Source organism: Melospiza melodia, chromosome Z (genome assembly GCF_035770615.1).
Source record: "Melospiza melodia melodia isolate bMelMel2 chromosome Z, bMelMel2.pri, whole genome shotgun sequence".
NCBI lineage: Eukaryota > Metazoa > Chordata > Aves > Passeriformes > Passerellidae > Melospiza > Melospiza melodia.
In genome coordinates this window covers 43536566-43557939 of record NC_086226.1, presented here as the reverse complement: position 1 = coordinate 43557939, position 21374 = coordinate 43536566, and the positions used below count along the sequence as shown (strand labels likewise).

Sequence of the window (21374 nt, the reverse complement as noted above, 5' to 3'; positions counted from 1 at the left end):
GTCTGAAAAGCAGGGATCAGTCAGCTCTTCAGAAATCTCAGAGTCAGTTCAGACCCTGCAAGAGCTCCTTTTTAAAAATTCTGGCAGATGGATTTTCTCTGCCCTGTATCCTAGATTTTTCTGAACCTCTTCTGACAGCTCAGTGTAGTCTCAGAATAGCATCACAAAGTGGAAACTCAGCACTGTTTCTTATTTCATGAAAAAAGATTTGACAAGTGATGTAGATATTAAGATCGAATCCAGTCTCATCATGATTCTTTCATGAATCTTCTGACCTGACTGCTACTAAACTTTGTCTGGCTATGCAATTAAATAATGCCTGCTCAAGGGATGGGATTAGTAAATAAGTGTATGTCAGACCAGTGTAATTTGAAAGCAGTGCCTAGTCTCACACTGATGTGATTGGCTGTGGACAATAAGACAGTGGCCGTGTTTTTTTTCCGACAGAATAAAAACTGCTCTGTAAATTGGTTTCATTCCAGTGCATCCAACTGCTCCCTGCCTCCTCTCGAATCCATTGAAAAGCAAATTCTTTTACATAACTCAATAAATAAAAGATTTGGCCAGTATTTTGGAATTCAAACATTTCATTTATTTTCTATTACTTTAATCCAAACACATGTCACAGAAGCTGCAGTTGCTGTGAATCAGTGTGTTACTACTGAGATGTGAAGCATATGTGCCTGTGCCTTGAAAGAAAGCACCACTTCTTTGTAGATGTTTTCGTTCTGTGAGTTAAAGCTTTAAAAAAAAAAATGCATTAAATCTAAAAGGTAAACACCATTTATCAGTAAAACACAATATGATCATCCATTTTGACAGCCAAGTGATATCTCTTACTTATACCGTATGCATCCAACATTTTTTTTTAATTATTGCATTTCCAACATTGCCAGCTGAAGCAGGAATGTGAAACCTGGGAAATTAAGACCTCTGGGTTTTGGCAAACTACATGAAAGGCTTTACTACATTGGTACTGAATAACGAATCATACCACTCAAGAGTCTATTAATGGGCTCCTTTTCAGTGAATCAAAACAAGTCCATAAGATAGCCATTGAAGAAATAAGGAAAAAGGACAAATACAATGGTCTCATCATGGTTCGAATTTATCATGAAAAATTAACAAATAGCCTGTCTTCTTTCTTAAAAGGAAAGGAAACAAGGTACCCATAAAGGTAGGGGTATTAAAATGTTCCTTTCCAGGACCTCAGTTCATAAGAGCATGATTGCTGGGTATAAAAATCAAAATTACAAGGACCATCATGCCACAAACAAGAAAGTCCATCATCAGCCTCCTGGGATATCGTTACACTGATGGAGGACAAAATCAAAATGGTCTGGATAGTTTTTTTCAGAGTTGTACTCATGGCATCCATCCAACAACATCAGCATTACCTAGCATTCAAATTAAAGGGGAACTGTCAAATATCTCATGGAATCTTATCTCATGGCATCTTACTTTATTTTTTCAAATGTTGAATGCTGTTATACACATATATCAAGCAGATATATGTGCAGACGGCCTTAAACCACATGTTTTTAGCAAGCTCATCCATCACTACCATATCTTTTTACTTTTTTTTTTTTTTTTTGAGTGGGGGTGGGGTTGGTTCAATTGAAAAGAAGAAATAATAATTACGAAGGATTTAAGTGAAAGCAAAATGCCGTTCATTGCATATGCCCCTTGTTTGTAACAAAAGAAGGAATAGAGTATTTCTTCTATATTTATATTGTTACTGTAACATAAATCTATATTCTGTTCTATTAATGAATTAACAACAGAAAGAGAGCTAAGGAGAATCTCCATTCCTTTTTGGATGTGGGGGGAAAGAGCTACTGAACTATGTTCAGTTTTGGGCAGCTCACTAAAAGAAAAGGGGTGCTGGAGCATGTCCAGAGAAGGACAATGAAGCTGGGAAAAGGTCTGGAGCACAAGTCCTGTGAGGAGCAGCTGAGGGAGCTGAGGGTGTTTAGCCTGGGGAAGAGGCGGCTCAGAGTTGGGGTGGGGTGTGAAATGTGACTTACCACACTCCACAACTACCTAAAAGGTTGCAGACACATGAGTTTCAGGCTCTACTCCTAAGTAACAAGTGATAGGACAAGTGGAAATGGGGTGAAGTCTCACCAGGGGAGGTTTAGATTGTATACTAGAAAAAATTCCTGCACTGAAAGGGCTGTTAAACATTGGAACAGGCTCCCCAGGGTAGCGGAGGAGTCACTATCCCTGGAGGTATTTAAGATGTGTAGATGTGGCACTTAGAGATTTGGTTTATCTGAGGACTTTACAGCATTGGCCTTTAAATAATCTTAAAGGTCTTTTTCAACCTAACCTTCTATGATCATTCTATGTATATCCACTTTTCCACTTTCAGGTGTATTTTTCAGCAATTAGATGTAGACTACTAAATTGCTATTCTGTACACCCTGTGTCCTGATTACCAAATACTTTTCTTGGACATATGCTTATTAAAAAGATTGTAAATTTACTGGATTACAGATTACACTGGAAAATACAAGTGAACAAACATTCATTTAATACAATATAGAAACCATCTTCATCATTTATCTAATAAAAAAAAAAACATTTCATTTGATGTCCCTTTGTAATGTCCCTGCCAAACCATTTCCATCTGAACCAAAATAATTGCACTGATCACCATGGCATCACTCTTATTCTCTAATGGACCTGGAAATAGATCTGGGCCTCATCTACAGATGTGCTTGCCCAAGCCTGAAGTAACTGTTTCAGAAACTCAAATCTGTTACTTCACCAAAGCTGATTTTTGTTGAAAGTAAATTTGTGAAAGAAATTGCTGTGCTTTGATTAGGCAAAAATATCCAGCAACTGAAATAATTCAAGATAAGAGATCAGAGTTAGAGATACTACTCCTTCCCCTTTGGGGCTGAAAGAGTCCATGATAATATAAAACAAAGAAGCTGTATGGCTCTTGCTTTCTTAATGTCTTGCCTCTTTTCCCTGATCATTTTTGTGGAATTTGGCATGTAATTAATCTTTTAAGTTCATGATGCTACAAGGACATAACCAAAAAGCGATATTTGGCCCAAAACAGAGTATTCCCAAGTGAAGGTCTGGGGCTTCATGCACTTATTTTTTGGATGAGAGTATACAGATTTGACATTTTTTAGCATGTTGAGGGAATTGCATGTAACCCAAGGCTTTGTCTGGAATATTAACCATTACAGAATGATTGTGTTTGGAAAGAACCTTACAGATCAAACTTGGTTCCAGCCCTTCTACTATGGGCAGAGACCAGGTTGCCCAAAGCCCCATCCAGCCTGGCCTTGAACAGTTCTTGAACACATATCTGTATTGCTGCTGAGCAGCCAAGGCAGTCATGCCATGTCAAAGCTGTGCTGTGCCTCCTTAGGTACAGAGTGAGGGTCACATCCTGTTCTGGGGTTGGTCCATTCCAAAACCAATTATATTGTTGTGTGCATTGTACAGGCTCTGTGTTTCATCAAGGAGATGTTGTAATGATCCTTTCTCTTCTAGCTGCAATAATCCAAATAAAAGTATTCCATCTAAAAATGTGTGTGAACTCTGAAGATGCATGATGTTGGGCTTCAAGGAGTAATATAACAGTGTTGGGTCAGTATTTCTAATATAACTGGAGACTACTGAAAATTGAAGAGTAAACTATTGTCAGTGTGCAGTAAAATATGACAACTGTTCTACCTATAGAGAAAACAAGGAACAAACTTTATTATCAGGTTCTGTAAATGTGATTTGTCTCTGTGAATGTTCTTTGTGAAAACTCATGGTTTGAATTCCGAGGCAAGCCTTTTTTATGGTGACCTTGATTTCAGGATTGCTTTGATTTTTCTCAGGTGTTGAAATAAACAGATAATATTCCTTTCTGCTAATAACTACAGGGAAGCTCTTAGTTCCTTGTATCAGGCTTCTCAAAAATCCCTTTGTCCAAGTTCTGTCATAGAAAGATGACACTGAATTTAAGAACAAAAAGCGTTATTTTAATTTGGTAATCTTGACTCTTTCCTGAAAATTTACACTAATTGTTTGGTTTTTATTCTTTTTGCATCACTCTGAATAGAGTATTTCTGTTCTCAACTTATTGGTGACCTTACCCTTAGTCTGACTTCTATTTTGCCAGCTTGACACTGCTATGTTCAGAAGTAACTGGGGGCTACTGACCAATCTCAGATCAATACTCTAGTGGAGACAATAACATTCATCACTGTTGTAGCATTTCTGGGGTTTTTTTTTTTTTACCAATATTGAATCCAAATAATAGCACTGAAAAGTTAAGACATTTGAAGAATCCAAGGAAAATTGCTAAAGAAATTGGCTCTTGCAGGAGAAAATCTGCAACTCATGGCAAAGTCCTTCTGTCATCTAAAGTATAGGATAATAGGATTTAAGTTATCATCTAGGATGCACCTAGATGCATTCAACTTAACAGTTCATTTCACAGGGGTGGATTTGCGATCTTTGTATGGACACAGATTTTAAGTTGGTTCCTGTGTGAAAAATACAGTGCAGGAAAAGGAGTTGGGAGACAATGATAGCCTGTAGCTCATCAAATATTTATATTTTTCAAGACTACAAAAGCAGTGATTCACCCTGTGGTACATCAGAAAAGAGCTGGGGCTTGGCTTGTTACACCTTCCAGGCAGTAATTGGATGCCGACAGTAATCAGCAGTCGGTGGGGAGCTTCTGAGCATGCCTGCTGGAGAGGCTTATTGTTTTCAAAGCCCAGTTTCTATCTTGAGAGAAGGAGGGAGCCGAGTTGTGCTGCATCACTCTCCTTGCAATCTGTTCTGGCACAACTCCCTGCACTGTGTGAGGGAGTTCAGCCGTCCTCCAGCATTGCCTTTGGGTAAGAGACAGGACTAAGGGAGTCTGAGGACTCAAAGCACAACAGCAGAAAAAAGTGAAAATATTGACGAGCTTTTAGGAGGTGAAGGAGGTGGAGGTGAAGGAATGGAATTTTTTAATAAGTGTTCTGTTTTGTACAAGACTGATGCTAGAATGCAACACTAACCTATTTTCATAACAAGGTATGCATTAGATGTCTCAAGGCTTCCCATTTCTCTGATCCAGGTAAAATGCAAGGAAAAACAAAAAAGGTAAAGGAAATCTTGAATGTTGCTGTTTGAAAAAAGCAATTTTCCTTACCTACATCAAAGAGACTACTCTCTGTCTAGCTGAGCTGATTGTTAGCTTTGCTTTATCATCACTGCTGAGCCTTCAGTTGGATGGGGTCCTAGTGCTAAAAGCCTGAAACTTCCAGAGAAGGAGCACTTTTGGCATCATTTGCTGATGGTATAGCACCTTTCAAGGCAACTTGCTTATAAGCAATCAAAGTGGAAATTTCTTCAGAGCCAGGTGATACAGACTGTGCCTGTCTTCTGCAGCCACCTGCAGAGCTCTGGTTTTAAACCAGCTTTTAAGCCCATCACACCACCAAGGAGAGCAGCACAACAGGAAAATCTTCATTTGTCTTTATTTTTCCAATCCATTCTCATATTATGTTTCATGGAAAACTTCATGGACAGCATTTTCACCTAGAGCCATGATAGTAAATTAAAACTTAAAGCAGGGGGTTTTGTCTGTGCTCTCCAGTGTTACACATTGTGGCAAACCTTTTGATAACAAAGAGAAGTCACAGTGGGCTAGCAGCAGTGTAGTTATAGGCTGCATTTCTTTTAAGCTGTCAGGGAAGCAAGAAGCAGCATAGCTATTCATGACAGGTCTAAAGACGGGAAAAGGAGAGTCGTGATAGCTCCACTTACCTTGTCCAGCTCTGCTCTTGGAAACACAGTTCATAAGGCTCTGGTGACTGTGTTTCTATAGAGATCATGCCTTTGCCAATTGCCCTTTCACTTTGCTGTCAGCAACTTCCATGAATGAAGCTTGCCCAAAGATTTCTGCTAGGCGTTTTCTGTAAGATGGAGAGTTTATACGGCATTAAAATACATATTCAGACACCCTTCTTACTAATTGTTGCACTGAAGTTTTCCAGGTTTATGATTTCCCAAACATCTTTCGTAAATTTTTCTCTCACACAACTGATTTAAATGACAGGTTAATACTGTACACCTCCAACCTGTGTGCAGGTTCACAAACTCTATACTTGCAGCACTTACCTATTTTTCTTGCAGCCCAGATATTGATCAGTTATCCCAATTTTTTCCTTTTTTAAATTTTTTGACAGACCTTATGGTCATAGGTGAGAAATCAAATGGCATCTTCTGTCACCACGTGGTCCCTCTGCTGTAATTCACCAGACCAAGGCTTGTGCAAGAGCAAGCCATTGTTTGAGAGCACCTAAACCGGCCCACAAGTCAACCAGGCAACTGACATTACCACTGCATGTTTGAAATTCCCTTTTGTGTTACAGAAAATGGCAAAGACTTGTGGAATTTGAGCTCTCTTTCCAGATGGGTTTCAAAGAGCGTGGGACTGTCATGATCACACTGTCTGTCTGAATTTTGTGTTGATACGTTTTCTGAATTTGCATTCTGTACTGTTGAGAATGTAGTACAAAATGATGTTCCAGAGGCAACACTCAAGGCAAAAATGCTTAAAGCCCTTCACTCATTAAGAGGAGAAAATCGATTTTCCTTCCAACACCTTATTGGACAGTTAAGTTTAGATGAAACTCATCAATAAAACCACTGAACAAGTGTCAAAATGTTCATGCTCTTCAGTTCAGTTACTGTCCTAGTTCCAGCCAGGACAGGGTTAACTTGTGCAGTAGCCTGGAGAGGGCAGATCTAGGACTTGGGGTTATTCTAGACCACTTCACATCATTGCCAGGGGCAGGGGAAAGGGACTCTCTTCTGAGGAGAAGGGGCTCTTTCCTGTTGAGGAAGCATGGCAGAGGAATGGAGAGTAGTTGAGTGGCATCAGTTAGGAGCTGGATGGAGCAATCCAGGTGGTGCGGCTGTGGTCAGGTCAAGCTGTTCAGTGAGCAAGTGAATTACTCTCTCTTTTGTACACTATTTTATTTATACTGTTGCTGTCAGTGTTTGTTTTCTTATCTCATTGCTGTTTCCAGTAAATTGTTCTCACCTCAACCCTTAACCTTTTTTTGCCTCCTATTCTCCTCTCCCTCTCGTGCAGGAGAAGGGAGGAGAAAGGGGAGCAAGCAAGAAGCAACACGGTTTGGAGAGTCTCAGTGGAAGCACTAAACTGGGGAGTATCATTCCTAAATCACAACATGCATCAATAACAATATTTTCTACGAAACAATGAGTTGTCATCAGCTGAGCAACCAAAACTACTTCAGCCTTCATGCAAAACTAGTAACTCAGTTACTTTTCCTATACAACAAAATATTTAACAAGATAAGCTTAAAGATTTTTTTCAAGTAACTTTTATTTTTTTGGCATCAAATTTAGTGTCCTGAATGTTTCAGCTTCCTCAGTTCCCACTACAACAGAAGGAGGAAAGTGGATAGTCCTGCACTGTGCTTCTCACAGCACCCCAGTTAGGCTTTTGCTCTGAACACCATCTCCTCTCCTGACAGTACACAGAACTGAAATTAGGAAGGATTTCTTAGGAGTATATAAAAAAATATCCTCCGTTATTAGAAATTCACATTTAGTGTCTTTCTTAGAGAACATGACTATTCTCAATACTCATGGTGAATTTTCAAGCTTAACTTGTCATGGCTACTATTGGGAAATCGTGATGTGTTCATTACCTAATGCACATGAATTAAGTAGCAATACAAAAGGATCAATCATTGTGTTCTTAAGGTTGCAGTGAAAAAAAGAAATGAAGTTATTCATTTGGTCCTGACTAGAGAAATACTACAAATTTTAACCTGGCAGTATCTTGAAGCCACAAAACCACCACACAAGAATTGTCATCCCAGGGAAACAACTGTGATTTTTGCTGTGACTTCATCATGGACCAAGTTGGTCTCAGTATGAGCAAAGGCTTGGAAAGGTACACAAGTAAATTTGAAAATCAAGGCTATATTTGATTAAACTGGACATCAGAGGATGAAGTATCCAGACTGAGGATATCACATTTTCTGGAACTGTAACGTTTTAAGATATTTTAATTAATTTGACAAAATAAGTTTTACTAGAAATAAAAAGACTAGAAGCTATTCAGATAAATTTGCACATATTTACAGTTATGAAATGTTAAGCAGATTTATAACTTCTGGCTCATACACACCTTATTCCTTAGGCATATCCTATGCCTATACAAAAATGCTGCTTTTTTCTTCCCCTTCCTCCTGAAACACCTGCAGCCCGTCTCATCTTATCACAACACCCACAGCTGCATTTGGGGCTCTGCCTGCTGACTAAGGGCCTGTTGTTAAGTCTTGGGCCATGTGTTTAGCTCTATCAGTCATTAAGACAGCAGCAATATTCACCCCTGGCCATTATCACTTACTCAATATCAGTTTAGTTACTCGGGAGATGAAATCTTACCAGCGTGATTAGTGTGTGATAACCACAGATCTGCAAGCCCATCAGATCATTCCCTAACACTATCCATGATAGGTGTAAAAATAATTCTTCCAGGTGGTTCAAAGCAGTTGGCTGTGTGCCTAACAACTCACTGAGGCATTGTGGGATTGCATAATAAAATACTACTTGTCATGTAGTATTTTAATTATTGTTATCAGCTTCCAGAATTTCAGTAAACTGGGCGTACTGCATAATGAATTTATACTAAGCCAGAGGCATTGTATCACAAGTAAAAAGAGAGCTATGCTGCTGGATATTTTACTGGATGTACTATTGTACCAACAGAGTAAACTTTTTACTCTCTCAGGAAAACATTAAAAAAATGTGAGTTTAATGTAGACTTTTCTTCAGCATGCCTAGATCTTAAAGTCTGCACAAATTATAAAGTCACAATATAATAAATTCATTTTGTTAATATTATCACAGCCTGCTTAGAATTTATCTGGAGAGTAGATAAAATTACCCCTCAGGTTAGGAGACTGCAAAAGGAGGATCATCCTCTCGTGTTACATAATTTCATTTTCACTCCCTTGCACACGAACATCTCCCTCCTTTTACAATCAGTGACATCAAAACCACAAATACTAAAGGTAAAAACTCTCAAACAACTGAGCAACACTAGCAGAAACTTCCTTAAAATCAAAATATACATGTAGGAAATTGGGTGGAAGAAAATGAATGTAAACTAAAACCTAGAGAAAAAGCACTTCTTACTTTGCTGTTCTTGAAGAATTTATATCCACCTTTTCAAATAGCTTTCCAAAGCCAAGAAAATCTGTGGTTTATACATGAAAAAACAGAACAATGAGGGGCCAACTATATTACATCTTTGGGACACAGGTAAAATACATAATTTCCCTTGGCAGGTGGGCTCCTTTCATTGTTTGAGAATCATTTAAGCTTACACTGGACACTAAAATAATACTTTATCAATTTTTACTGCCAATAACAGCAGAGGAAAAATTCAGTTCTTGGAAGATCAGCTGGTTTTATTCTGGTTTATTTATCACAAGGAGAACTTTATGATAATGTTAGTTAAATACTCAGTGCAAAATATCACTATAGATGCATCAACCCAAAATAGCCCAGGTTGGCTTTCAGTGTTTGTTAGATTCTGGTGTATGTTTTCCTGCTCATGCTCAGAAAAAAAACCAAAACAAAATACAAAAAACCTCAACTTCCCCCCCCCAAAAAAACCAAACCAACAAAACAAAGCCCAACTAAAACAAACCAAGAAAAACAACAAAACAAATAAATCCTGAAAAACACAACCAACGAACAAAACAACAACAAAAACCCCAAGAAAAACAGGACAAAAAGGAAAAACTTTTAAATGGGAATTTGTGCTGAAGACACTGAAAACAAATCTCATGGAATGAAAATGTTAGTGGCTACCCCAATCTGGAGATACACTAGACCCTTGTCATTAGTCCTTTTGCACTTGCTGCTGTGCAATAATGGATGCACAGACTAAGCCACCAGTGACACGATGCAGAGATGGAGGGAGGCAGGGGTCTGCAAGCAATCCTGAGAAATTTCTCAATTCATGAAGATCACAGTGCACTCAGTCCAGAAATGCTTACTCAGAAGAGCATTCCCATTAGCTTTTGGCCCTGGACCCAGAGGATGTTGGCGCTGCTTGAAGAGAAGCTGTTGGGCAGGAGGCTGTATAGCAATCCTGGGACATGACACCGTGTCCTTGCTTTGCACAACCAGTTCTGCTGGCTCCAGAAGGGGCTTCTGCATCCTTTGTAGCCACATGGGAATCTTCAGGTGCCCTCTCAGTGCTGACTGCACGGCCACTGCTCTGCTCCGTGGGGAACACAGATAACCATGGCTGCAAGAAATCATTCTACTTGTTGGAGGGGATGCCGGGGCACACCTTGACCTACACTTTATGCAATGCCCTGGGTTTTGCAGGGCTGTAGAATTGTACCAGAACCACCCTTCTTCCTCTTCTTCCCCAAATGATGAATTCCTATGTGGTTATTTGAAAGAAGAATACATGGGAAGAGAAGTGGTTATGTTTAATGTTTGTTTCAATACCTATTCTATCTGTCCCAATCTCTTGCTACATTCCTTCCTTTATTTTTGTAATTACTTTCTAATTTCAATTGACAATATCATGACCCTCTTGCTAATCACCTCTTTGCTCTTACTCTACTTTTCGTCCAGCGACTGCAGCCTGAGAAGAGGAACTATATGTGTTTTAACATTAGGTTGCGCAGCATCACGTGCATCCTTTTCAGCCAAAGTAAACATGACTCTTCCTCGATTTCATGTTCTTCTTCAGAAACTTTTTATCCTAAAAATATTTCACAGCCTTGATATTTACCCCTTTTATGTGCTGGATGCTAGCAGAACATGGGCTTTACATGCCAGCAATTCTGTCTGGAGCCAAACTGCCATGCTAGCCTCCTAACCAGGAAAGCCAATGGCAAAACAATCTTACCATCAACCTTTATCATCCTTAAAAAAACCCTAAAAAATAGGGGCATAAAACCTAGACTTCAGAAAATATTCTAAGGGAGAAAATAACTCCCTGTCCATTTTATTAGAACTTCATCAGTGTTCTTTGCACTTCATCTCCGTCAGGTTTCACCTCAGCTGACAACAAAGCCCCACACACCTGCTCATTCACTCCCTCCCCAGCATGATGGGGAGAGAATTTGAAGGGTAAAAGCCAGAAAATTCATGCATTGAGATAAAGATAATTTAATAGGTAAAGCAAACACCTCATGAACAAGCAAAGCAATTAATTCACTGCTTTCCATGGGCAAGCTGTCTTCAAGAAAAGCAAGGCTCCCTCCTGCGTAAAAGTGACTTGGTAAGACAAATGCCATGATTTTGAACATATTCCCTTTCCTTCATCTTCCCCCAGCTTTACATCTTGAGCATGATGCCATATGGTCTGGGATGGTCTGGGATATCCCTGTGGTCAGTTGAGGTCAGCTATTCCAGCTGTGTCCCCTTCCAACTACTTCTGCACTCCCAGCCCCCACACTGGTGGGGCAGTGCGAGGAGCAGAAAAGGCTTTGGCGGAAAGCATGGCTCAGCAATAATGAAAATATCTCTACATTGTCTACACCGTTTTCAGCACAAATCCAAAACACAGCTCTATAGCAGCTACTGTGGCAAAAAATTAATTCTATCTCTGCCAAAACCAGCAGTGTCTCCCAATCTTTTCTTCCATTAATTCCTCTTTGTAGTACTTTGCGCTGTAAGGTGGCTTTAGCAGTTTTCTTTAGATGGAGACTTACTGGTCCTTCTACCACAGTTTTAATTTAGTTTTCTATAAAAGTGGCCATGGACAGCTGCTTTATGCTCTCTACTGAGTTTGTTACTATCAAATCAGATTGAGACATTAACTGAACCCAAGGAAAATGATGTGACCAAACCGGAAGACTGAGCCTATAGCTTGAGATGTCAAAAAAGCAAAAGGTAATCAGAGACTCCTCTGGAGCCAAGCAAACATTTTCTTTGAATGACTCATCTATAATGACTTTAATGCTGTTAAAAATACAATGTATAAATGCACAAATTTAGCAAAAACCAATTTTATGACCCATGTGTCATAGGGATTTTTTTGAGTGCTTTCTCTCAGTGATAACAAAATCCACTGTGACTGAACCTACTCAACACAAATTATCCAAAGAAAGCATACAGAGCTTGTGGTAAGGATATCCAGATAAATAAAACTGTTCCCTCCTATTACAGAGTCAACACATTGTGGTTTGTGGAAACATGATTTTCTCAGGGAAATATGAAAAAAACAGTTCTGACCATGTATTGCCAAAATACAGTGCCTCTGTATTACCCAAAAATGGAGATTACACTCTATCTATGCAATATATATCCATGACTTTGCTTGGAAAGGATATAGTAATTCATGCCTTTTCACCAAGTGCAATGGCACTTTGTGTTATCCCAGAAATAGCACATCTGCTGTGGTAGAAGATCTAAAAAGTAGTATTACCAGTATTACTGGGAGGAGAAAGAGGTTTTTCTTGTATCATTTATGTGATATACACAAGTATATACTATTGTTCCATATAATGACAATATAATAGCTGCTATCTCTAAAGTATGCCTGAGGATGACTGCAGTAAAATAGATCAGGTTAATACAAATTTTGCCTACCTTGAGCTTTGAAGAACTACTCTACCCTTTCAAATTCAGAATTCAAAATGGTTTTGGAAGCAGCATAAGGAGAAGTTAGAAAAAAACATCACAATACAAGAAGTTCAAGATATCTTAGGGAAAATTTAATGGAATATTTAATAGAAATATAGGATAACCTAACTTGGAAAGGACCCACAACAGTCATTAATCCAACTCCTGACCTGGCACAGGACAACCTCAAAAACCAGACTATAAATATCTGGAAAAGAACATTTTTAAAAATTGCTGATTTTCTGCATTTTGTAATGTACTTGGTCATGGATCTATATTCCTGCATTGGAAATCATACTTTTCAGTATTGCTCTATTTCCTTTGCAAATAATGAGAAACAACAAAATTTCTTTGTATTTCAAAAATATAGCACCACTCTAGAATAACCCAAAGAGGTTATCATGCAACTTCTGGCAAGAAAATTGCATTATAAGCTGACAAAAAATCAGGTCAATTTTTAGGAGGCAATCATGGCATACTCTGCCTATCCTATAGCATGGTTCCAGCTCCACAAGGACTCTTGCACTGGGTGAACCCTTGTATTGGAATGCCCAGTGGTGGTGGTCTCTGACCACTCCTGAAACAGGAGCCCCTTGGCAAAATGCTCAGGTTACTGAGCTCTCTTGGCACCCCTGCTGTACACCCTCCACTCAGGCCTTTCAGTAAATTCTGCAGTGCAACTCTTAGTCAGCACATCCCAACCTACTGCAAAATACCAATCACTAGGAATGACTTGTTAACTTAAAGAGCACCCTTAAATCATCTGTACTTTGTGTCAGCCTACTGGAGTGCCTGGGGCAGACAAATACAAAAAAAAACCCCAGAAAACAAAGGGAAACAAACAAATAAACAAACAAACGCCAAAAATATGCTGCAAAATCATACAAATAGTAACACTGCCATTAAGCCAAAAAAATAAAGTGCACAAAAGGGGAAAGGAACCAGATGGTCCATCATGTAGGTGGTCTCCTACAAATTCCAACTGTGGAATTTGTTTTGTGTTACATATAAAATTAAGTCAACCATTTCTACCATTTATGCTGCTCAAATATCAAGTTCTATTGAAAATGTATGAGGCTTGTGGTAGTTGAAACACTTAAAGGATGGGATGATTGTAACAGCAGGACTACGGGCTACATCAGTAGAATGGCTAAATACTGTTTAGGCAGTATCAGAGCCACAAACTATTCTTTTAGGAATAGGACTCATCATAACTTTCCACATAATAAGAACGAAAGGCTGCATCAGAGTCCTTGCATGCACAAAAAGTCCTGGGCAAGGGTGCAAAACGATGCACCACTCTAGTTGCAGCTATGCAATACATGAAATTGCTGCAGCCTTGGAGAGTTGTGATGCCTCCAGTGTAGGAGCAGGGTCTGTTGGACCTTTCCAGTAGGAAGATGGAGCAGTTCCCCAGATTCTGTGTTTGGAAGCCTGTCAGTGCACTGTATGAAATTATGCTTGCCTAGATTTCTTCCTTTCTATTCTCTGTGCAGTAGCAATTTGTCATTTCTATTGTAGAGTGCTTGAGAGAACAGGACCCTAGTAAAATAATAATTTCAAAGCAATCCTAAAGAACTAGCAGAGTTGGCAGGTAACCTCTGAAAAGTATTGTAAGGCATGTCTTAAAATGACCTGAAAATATTATGTAAAATATCTACTTGCTGTTTAGTTACCAGAGGCAGCTTTAGACAATTCAGCTTGGAGAGAAAACAAAAATAAACAAACAAAAACAAACCACAAAAAACCTCCCAAACAAACAAAAACCCCACCTTTTTCTTTAGAGCACCTCCATGTGCTTTTGTCACTTGATATCTAGGACGGAGCAGCACATGGCCAACAGCTAATGTTTTCATTATTTTACATTTTTCATATTCATTGATATTTTTCTCCTTTGTGCCTGTAGTGATTTAAGGGACTAACAGCTTGGCTGATGGTCCTCCAGCACGCACAGGGTGTGCTGCCAGTGCAGACAGGTTTTGGGCAGCCTGTGGCCAGGCTGCACAGGGGGCTCAGGGCAGCCAACAGCCCCGCGCAGGAACTCCCAGCTCCCAGCTGCCCCCAAACCAGGCAAATGACAGTGTACCTACAGCCATCCTAAACCCATGGCCTGATTTGTCTCCCCTCTTAAGTCAAGACTGAGCTCTAAAACTAGCTCGAAAGGAACCACATGTGGGGACTCTGGACCATAGGGTTCTTCAGGTCGGTGTGATAGGAGATTACTTGTTTTTTACCTCTAGCACCCAAATTAAATTCTGTTACTTGCAGTCCTTCAATAAGAATTAAAACTCTGACAAACTCAGCTCCTGAAACCCTAACTATATCCCACATTTTCAGACCATTCTCTCTCTTGTTCAGAAGAGTTGACAACTGAGCCCTGAGCTCAAAGCATGCTCAAAACTACTGCCTCATTCCAACCACTTTGTCTTACCATTGTTTTTGCAGCTGATGATGCTTTAATTATCCAACCAGCTTTGTGGTACAATGAGTACCATTGCCGTCAATACTTTTATTATCATTTATTGCTGAATTTTAAGCACTATCCTAATTAGTAAAAATTACTTAAAACGGCTGTATTTTCCCTCCAACAGTGGAGAAGCAATCATTTTATTTTCAGGAAAAGCTACGTGTTCTGTTCATAGCAAATTTCAGGATAAAATTATGCAAAATAATTATTTTTTAATTTGTCTCTTTTTAATAGTCCAGAGGAAAATCTTTTTCTTTTAATTTAGTTCTTATTGCAGTTAAAGAAAGTACTTTTTTCTTTTTTCACTTCTAATCTTTTTTCCACTAAAGTAAAAGAAGGAAATTGCTCTGATAAAAAATAATAAATGTTTCCACTGGGAAGTAACGCAAAATGTTACTTGGTGTTATTTTTCTCTCACTTCAAGACAGAAAGCTAAAAGTGAGAAAAAATGTTATTTTTAAAAGCAATAGTGTTGCTTTCTTCACTTTTTTTTTTAATATGTAACTTCTCCTTTTCTGTGGAGAAAGTGGAAGGAGTGGGAAACAGATGAAATACCAATTGAAATGGATATTTCACAATAACCAAATAGAAGCTTTTTCTACTTTGAAATTTAAAAAGTAATCACTAAAATTGAACTAATATTTTTAAAATACCTGAAACGAATGTTGGTCCAGTAATTTTAATTTTCCATGTAGTTAAAGATAAAGCCTGCCACCCTAAAATGTAAAGTATTTCCCAAGAGTCTCTCATGGACTCCAAGTCTGCAGGTACAGTTCTCTCTGGTGACCCTGGCTATTGCCTTATCTCTGCTGCAGGAGGAGCTCCTCTGGCAGCACCAGCTTGAGGATGTTAGAGATTAAGATGCTTCCTTGCCTAAAAAATGAGGGAAGGCAGGAGGAGTTGTCTCCATGAACCACATGCCCAGGTGTTGGCAGGGAATGGCTCATGACTAATCACACCATGGCCAGCAGCTGCAGGGTGACACCTCTGCCCTGCTGGGGCCAGGGTGGCATGCTGACTGTCCCTCTGCACCTGTGCTGCTGCTGCAGGCCCTGCTGAGTTGCCCTAAAGGAACAATGCACTGAGGAGACCCTGAAAGGTTAAGGCTGGACCACATGGGGATGGTAGATTGCAGAAAATGGGGGCATGGTGGAGTGGGTGTATTGAGAATGATGGTCACATTGGGAAGGCACCAGGTAAGGTACACAGTGTTATAGGTATTATCTGCTATAGTATTGGTTGCATATTCCTGACTTCATCATGCATCAGAAGTAGCCCAGAATGGTGGTGGTCTCCATCCATGGAGATATTCAAACCCCACTGAACATAGCTCTCAGAAACCTACCATCGGTTTGAGCAGGGGAATTAGACAAAATGACTTTCAGAGGCGCCTTCCAACCAGCCATTCTGTGATTCTGTCACCTCAGGCCTAGGCTGCCAAATCTCCATCTCTAGAAGTTAGGCCTTCCTGCCTATCCTTAAGAAATCCTACTGATGTGAGGAATGTCCTTCATGACATATTGTGCAATCCTCAGACTGGCATTTCTCTCAATGAAGACAGTTCAATTTCAGTAAAGTTCTTAAATTCAAAAACTCACAGCATATCCTGAGTTGGAAGGGATCCATGAGGATCACTGAAGTCCAAATCCTGGTCCTGCACAGGACACGCCAAGAATACACCATGTGCCTGAGGGTGTTGTCCAAATAATTCTTGAACTATCAGTCTTGGTGCTGTTCCAGTTTCTCTGGGTAGCCCCTACCAGTGCTCTGCCAGCCTCTGGTTGAAGGACCTTTTCCTGATATCCAAACTAAACCTCCCCTGACACAACTTCATGCAATTCCCTTGGGTCCTGTCACTGGTCACCACAGAGAAGAGATCAGTGTCTGTTCCTGCTCTTCCGCTCATGAGGAATCTGTAACTGCAATGAGGTCTCCCCTTAGTGTCCTCCAGGCTGAACAGACCTCAGCTGTTCCTCATAGGCCTTCCCCTCAAGGCCCTTCAGCATCCTCATGGCCTTCTTTTGGACACTCTCCAATAGTTTTATATTTCACTCTTAGTTTGGCACCCAGAGCTGCCCCCAGCACTTGAGGTGAGGCTGCCCCAGGGCAGAGCAGAGCAGGACAATCCCCTTCCTTGCTCGGCTGGTGATGCTGTGCGTGATGTCCCCAGGACACAGGTGGCCCTCCTGGCTGCCTGACTCATATGCAACCCCAGGTCCATCTCCACAGTGCTGCTCTCCAACCTCTTGTTCTCCAGTCTGTATGTCAATTGGTGTGAAGCAATCCATATGGATATGTATTTCTTTCATGGTAGGGATGACACTTGACCTGAGACAAAGGGCCAGTCTAAAGGCTTGCACATCACTGAAACTTTATTTAAAATTTGAAGTTTGGACTTGAATGAAGCTTGAATATTAGTAGGTAACAAATGGCACATACTACCAAGAAGCATGTTTTAAACTTCAAGCACTTTATTTAAACTGCCTCTTTAAAAAATACAACATCTAAAAAATACAGCTTTGCATACACTATTTGACCACATTCAGCTGTGGGACTCCAATTTGGTATTGAACATAATAAAGCAACAAAATCAAACCAAGACAATCAAAAGCTAGACAGATGCAGATCTCAATCACTGTCTCTTTGAAACAGTAAGATACATTCCACAGTCCATGAACGTTGCTGTTTCTTCTACTGAGGGGGCATAGGTCTGTGATTTAGCTGCAGATAGATAGGTGGTATCACTCTCAAACAGTGGGGGTCACAGGACACTAAGTTAGCCTTGTGCAGCATATCTCCACATTTCACTCAGCAGTGGACCTGATGCTCCATATTGCAGAATATAAATTAGTGTCCAGGTAGGGAAAGATGATAACAAACAAATCTACCTGACTGGGATACTGACAAGGCAAGACACAGCATGAGCAGTGGCTATGGAGCTGGGACCCTGCAGCTTCCTCAGAGATATGTTCTGGAGGATAAAGCACCTTTCCCATCTACCTTCCATCCCAGATGGGGCAGCATATGCTTGTGAACAGACAAGGCTAGAGGTCTGCATCCTTTGCAGAGGTTAGCACAAGATCCTTTTTTTCCAAAGACAACCTCTTGTCCATAGGGTTTTAATGGGTGACACATCACCCATCACAAGACAGTTTGAATGTAACAGTTCATCTTTTATCATACCATGTTCTAACTGCGTGTTATTTCACACTGCAGTATAAAATAGAGGACTAGCTGAGCAGGCTATTTCAAATGTAACTGTATCACCTACCTGTATGTAAGAATTTTATTCTCTGATAAAATGCATTCTTTGGAGCTCTTTTCAAATTCACAGGCATCTTTCCAGCTATTTCCTTAAAATAAGAAAGTGGTTAAAAGTACATATAGCGCCTTTTGAGTACTGATGTGCATTTCTCTGACTAACCTGCTGTGTTGTGAGGTAAGTAAATGTTTTATCTTTATGCCCAGGAGCCAGCATCTGTCTATTCTGCAACCAGCCAGCAAGACCCCTTGGCAAGCCCCTTCCATGCTTGAGAGACTAGCTGCTCTTGCTGGTCGTTGGCATAAAGGCATATCCCAAAACTACAGATGCTGTGCGTGAAGCTGGCTTTCTCCAGTGGGTATCACATGGCAAGTCTTGAAGGTATCTATAATTATGATAAATTATTAGGAAGGGTGTCGTATCGGGAAAGGCTACAGGAGATGGACATTATTTCTAAGTAGGTCTCTATACCATCCCATGGAAACTGAGAGGAAAGAGCAAATCACAGTGGGGCACAGATTAGCAGGGGTATGCCAAGAGGAACACACTGTTGTGTGTGGGATACACTGCCTTTGAATACCTTGCAAACCTTAAAACTGCTGCTAGCTCTTCTGCATCTATGCCATTGTATTTGCTCTACCAGCAGTGTCAGCTCCAGTGAAGAATGAGCACTGCTGCTCTTTACTACTGTGTCATCTCAGCCGCCTGACATGGCTGTGAAAACGCTTGTCCGCACTCCACAACCTTCAGAATAACGGCAGTCCAGGAAAAGTACTTTGGATGCAACATCCAAACACACCACACTGTGTAAGCCAAGACTCTGAGTGCTGTATTTATGCAGAGGAACTATTCATATCAAAACCACTAGGTGCTATAGACAGATACAACACTATGGACCAGCACTTAAAATGATGCTCTTCTAACCTTTGTGGGTTGATACTGTAGCTCTAGGCTACTAAGACAGAAAAAACTTAGGAGTGACAACCTGAAATGCATGCGAATTAGTCCACTGTGCCCTGGAACAAAATACAAAGAAGACAAGGCTGATTTACTGGCTCATCCAGGCAAGCACTCTGCTCCTGAGCAGTAGGCAGAGAATTTGCACTCCCAGCATTGTAAGAAGCTGCAGACAGAGGAAGTGTCTTAGTCAGGGACAAGAGGTTATCTCAAAAAACAAGCTATAAAAGTTTATATCCTTTCCTATGTCACAGTGAAATTTATCCCACATCACTTGGGCCATATAAACAAGATGCTTAGTGTAAACGAGTGGCTTGCTTATGTCAGTAAAGTGAGAGGAACATCTCAGACATCACATTTGACTTCTCCATCCATTGTTAGGAGAGAGCAAGACACTTTTCAGAGGTGGTTATCACTGAGTACTAGGGTGTAGATACTAATATCTCTGAGATGAGAAATGAAATCTTTGGTTCTGTCATTGGGTAAGTTTTCTGCTATCATTGCTCCCTGGAGATGCTTGAGCCCGGTCAACATCACTTATCAAAGCCGTCTGAATTTCTGCAGCTTTGAATAAGCTAAGACTAGAGGTTTCAGCATGTTGTCCAAAACCAGTGTTCTTCTGGTGTCATATATCTGTGGGCATTGAATATGTGCAGAAGGGCTATGTGTGAAGTATCTTATCGAATTAACTGCTCTCAAATTTAAAAAGTAAGAAAGAACATTTAGATTGCTAGGTGAGGGTGTGTGTTTAAGTATGACTCAAATTTTGCTGCAGTGGTACAGCAAGATGTAGGAGAGGACAACTGGCTTTGGGCAGTGGCACTGCTTTTTCATCCGCTTCTGGAGCGCTGCTGGAACCCGATGGCGGCTTTCCCGCATGAGCTCAGCAGGTCTGCCAGGCCATCACCTGCGGCTCCTCATCGCCCTGTGTTAAGGGACGGGCCTAGGGATAACCGGCCGGGCAGGGTGACGCCCCGAACGGGCACGGGGAGCAGGGAGGCGGGGGGCGCGGGCCCAGGGGTCCCCGGCCGGGCCGGGCTCCAGGCGCGGGGCGCACCCCTCGGCGTCCCCTCGGGGCGTTGTTCGCCCCCCGCGTCCTTCCTGCTTCCGGGGGCCGCCGCGGGGAGGATTTGCCGCAGATGACATCAGCTGTGGATGCTGGAAAGGCGGCGGCGGCGCGGAGGATGCGCCGGCTCCCCCCCTTCCTCCTCCTCCTCCTCACCAGGTCCCTGCCCTGCACCGTCTCCGTATAAAAGCGCCGCCGCCTCCCCACCCGCCCTCACTCCCTCCCTGCCGCCTGCGGAGCTGCCGCCGAGCGCTCAGCGCCCCGGAGCCGCGGGGCGGAGGCGATGGCCACCGTAGTGGTGGAAGTGGACTCGGAGCCCTCCTGCAGCATCCCCAACCCGACCTCCACCTCGCCCAGTCTCTCCCACCGCTTCCTAGACAGCAAGTTTTACCTGCTGGTGGTCATCGGCGAGCTGGTGACCGAGGAGCACCTGCGGCGGGCCATCACCAACATCGAGCGAGGTGAGGCGGCGGGAGCCGGGGCGCCGCAAGCAGCGCCGCGACACCCCCCGCCGGCGCCCTGCCCCTCCCTGGGCGCGGCCGGGAGCCGGGAGAGCCCCCGAACCGCAGCCCGCCGAGCCGCGGGCTACGGCGCTTTATTCCCCGGGGGGTCCCGCCGCAATCGCCCACCCCGCCACGTTCCCCCGCGGGGTGCGGGCGCTGCGGAGCGGGGTGCGGGAGCCGCAGCGAGCCCCCTCCCCGCCATGGCTGGGCGGAGGGACCGGCTCGGGAGCGCAGCGCCCGCCGCCGAGCCCGTCTGCCCGGAGACACCGGCGGGTGGGCGTGGCACGGTCCGCACTGCGGTCCCGGTGCTGCTCGGGGCGGACAAAGGGCGGCGGGCGGTGGGGTGGATGGGCTGCGCTGCGCTGCGCTGCGGGGCGGATGCCGCCCGCAGCCCCCGTTCCCCACCGCCACGCTGAGCCGGCGGGGCTCGGGGCGTTTTCCCTCTCGGCGGCAGGGGCTGCGCGGGCG

At 42.2% G+C, this 21374-nt stretch overlaps 1 protein-coding gene and 1 long non-coding RNA gene across 2 annotated transcripts in view; one reads left to right on the top strand and one right to left on the bottom strand.

Annotated features, from left to right (window-relative positions):
* Window positions 1-432: 432 nt before the first annotated feature.
* LOC134432145 (uncharacterized) lies at window positions 433-20889 on the bottom strand. Its single transcript, XR_010031233.1, has 4 exons — window positions 20795-20889; window positions 18390-18471; window positions 5779-5927; window positions 433-741 (listed from the first exon to the last, which is right to left on the bottom strand). It is a non-coding gene; the product is annotated as an uncharacterized LOC134432145 (long non-coding RNA).
* The window catches only part of MAP1B (microtubule associated protein 1B), a 71949-nt gene continuing 71185 nt past the window's right edge, over window positions 20611-21374 (top strand). Inside the window, exon 1 of the mRNA XM_063180615.1 lies at window positions 20611-20864. Coding sequence (XP_063036685.1) covers window positions 20687-20864 — 178 coding nt within the window. The 5' untranslated portion in view covers window positions 20611-20686. The remainder of the gene's footprint in view (window positions 20865-21374) is intronic.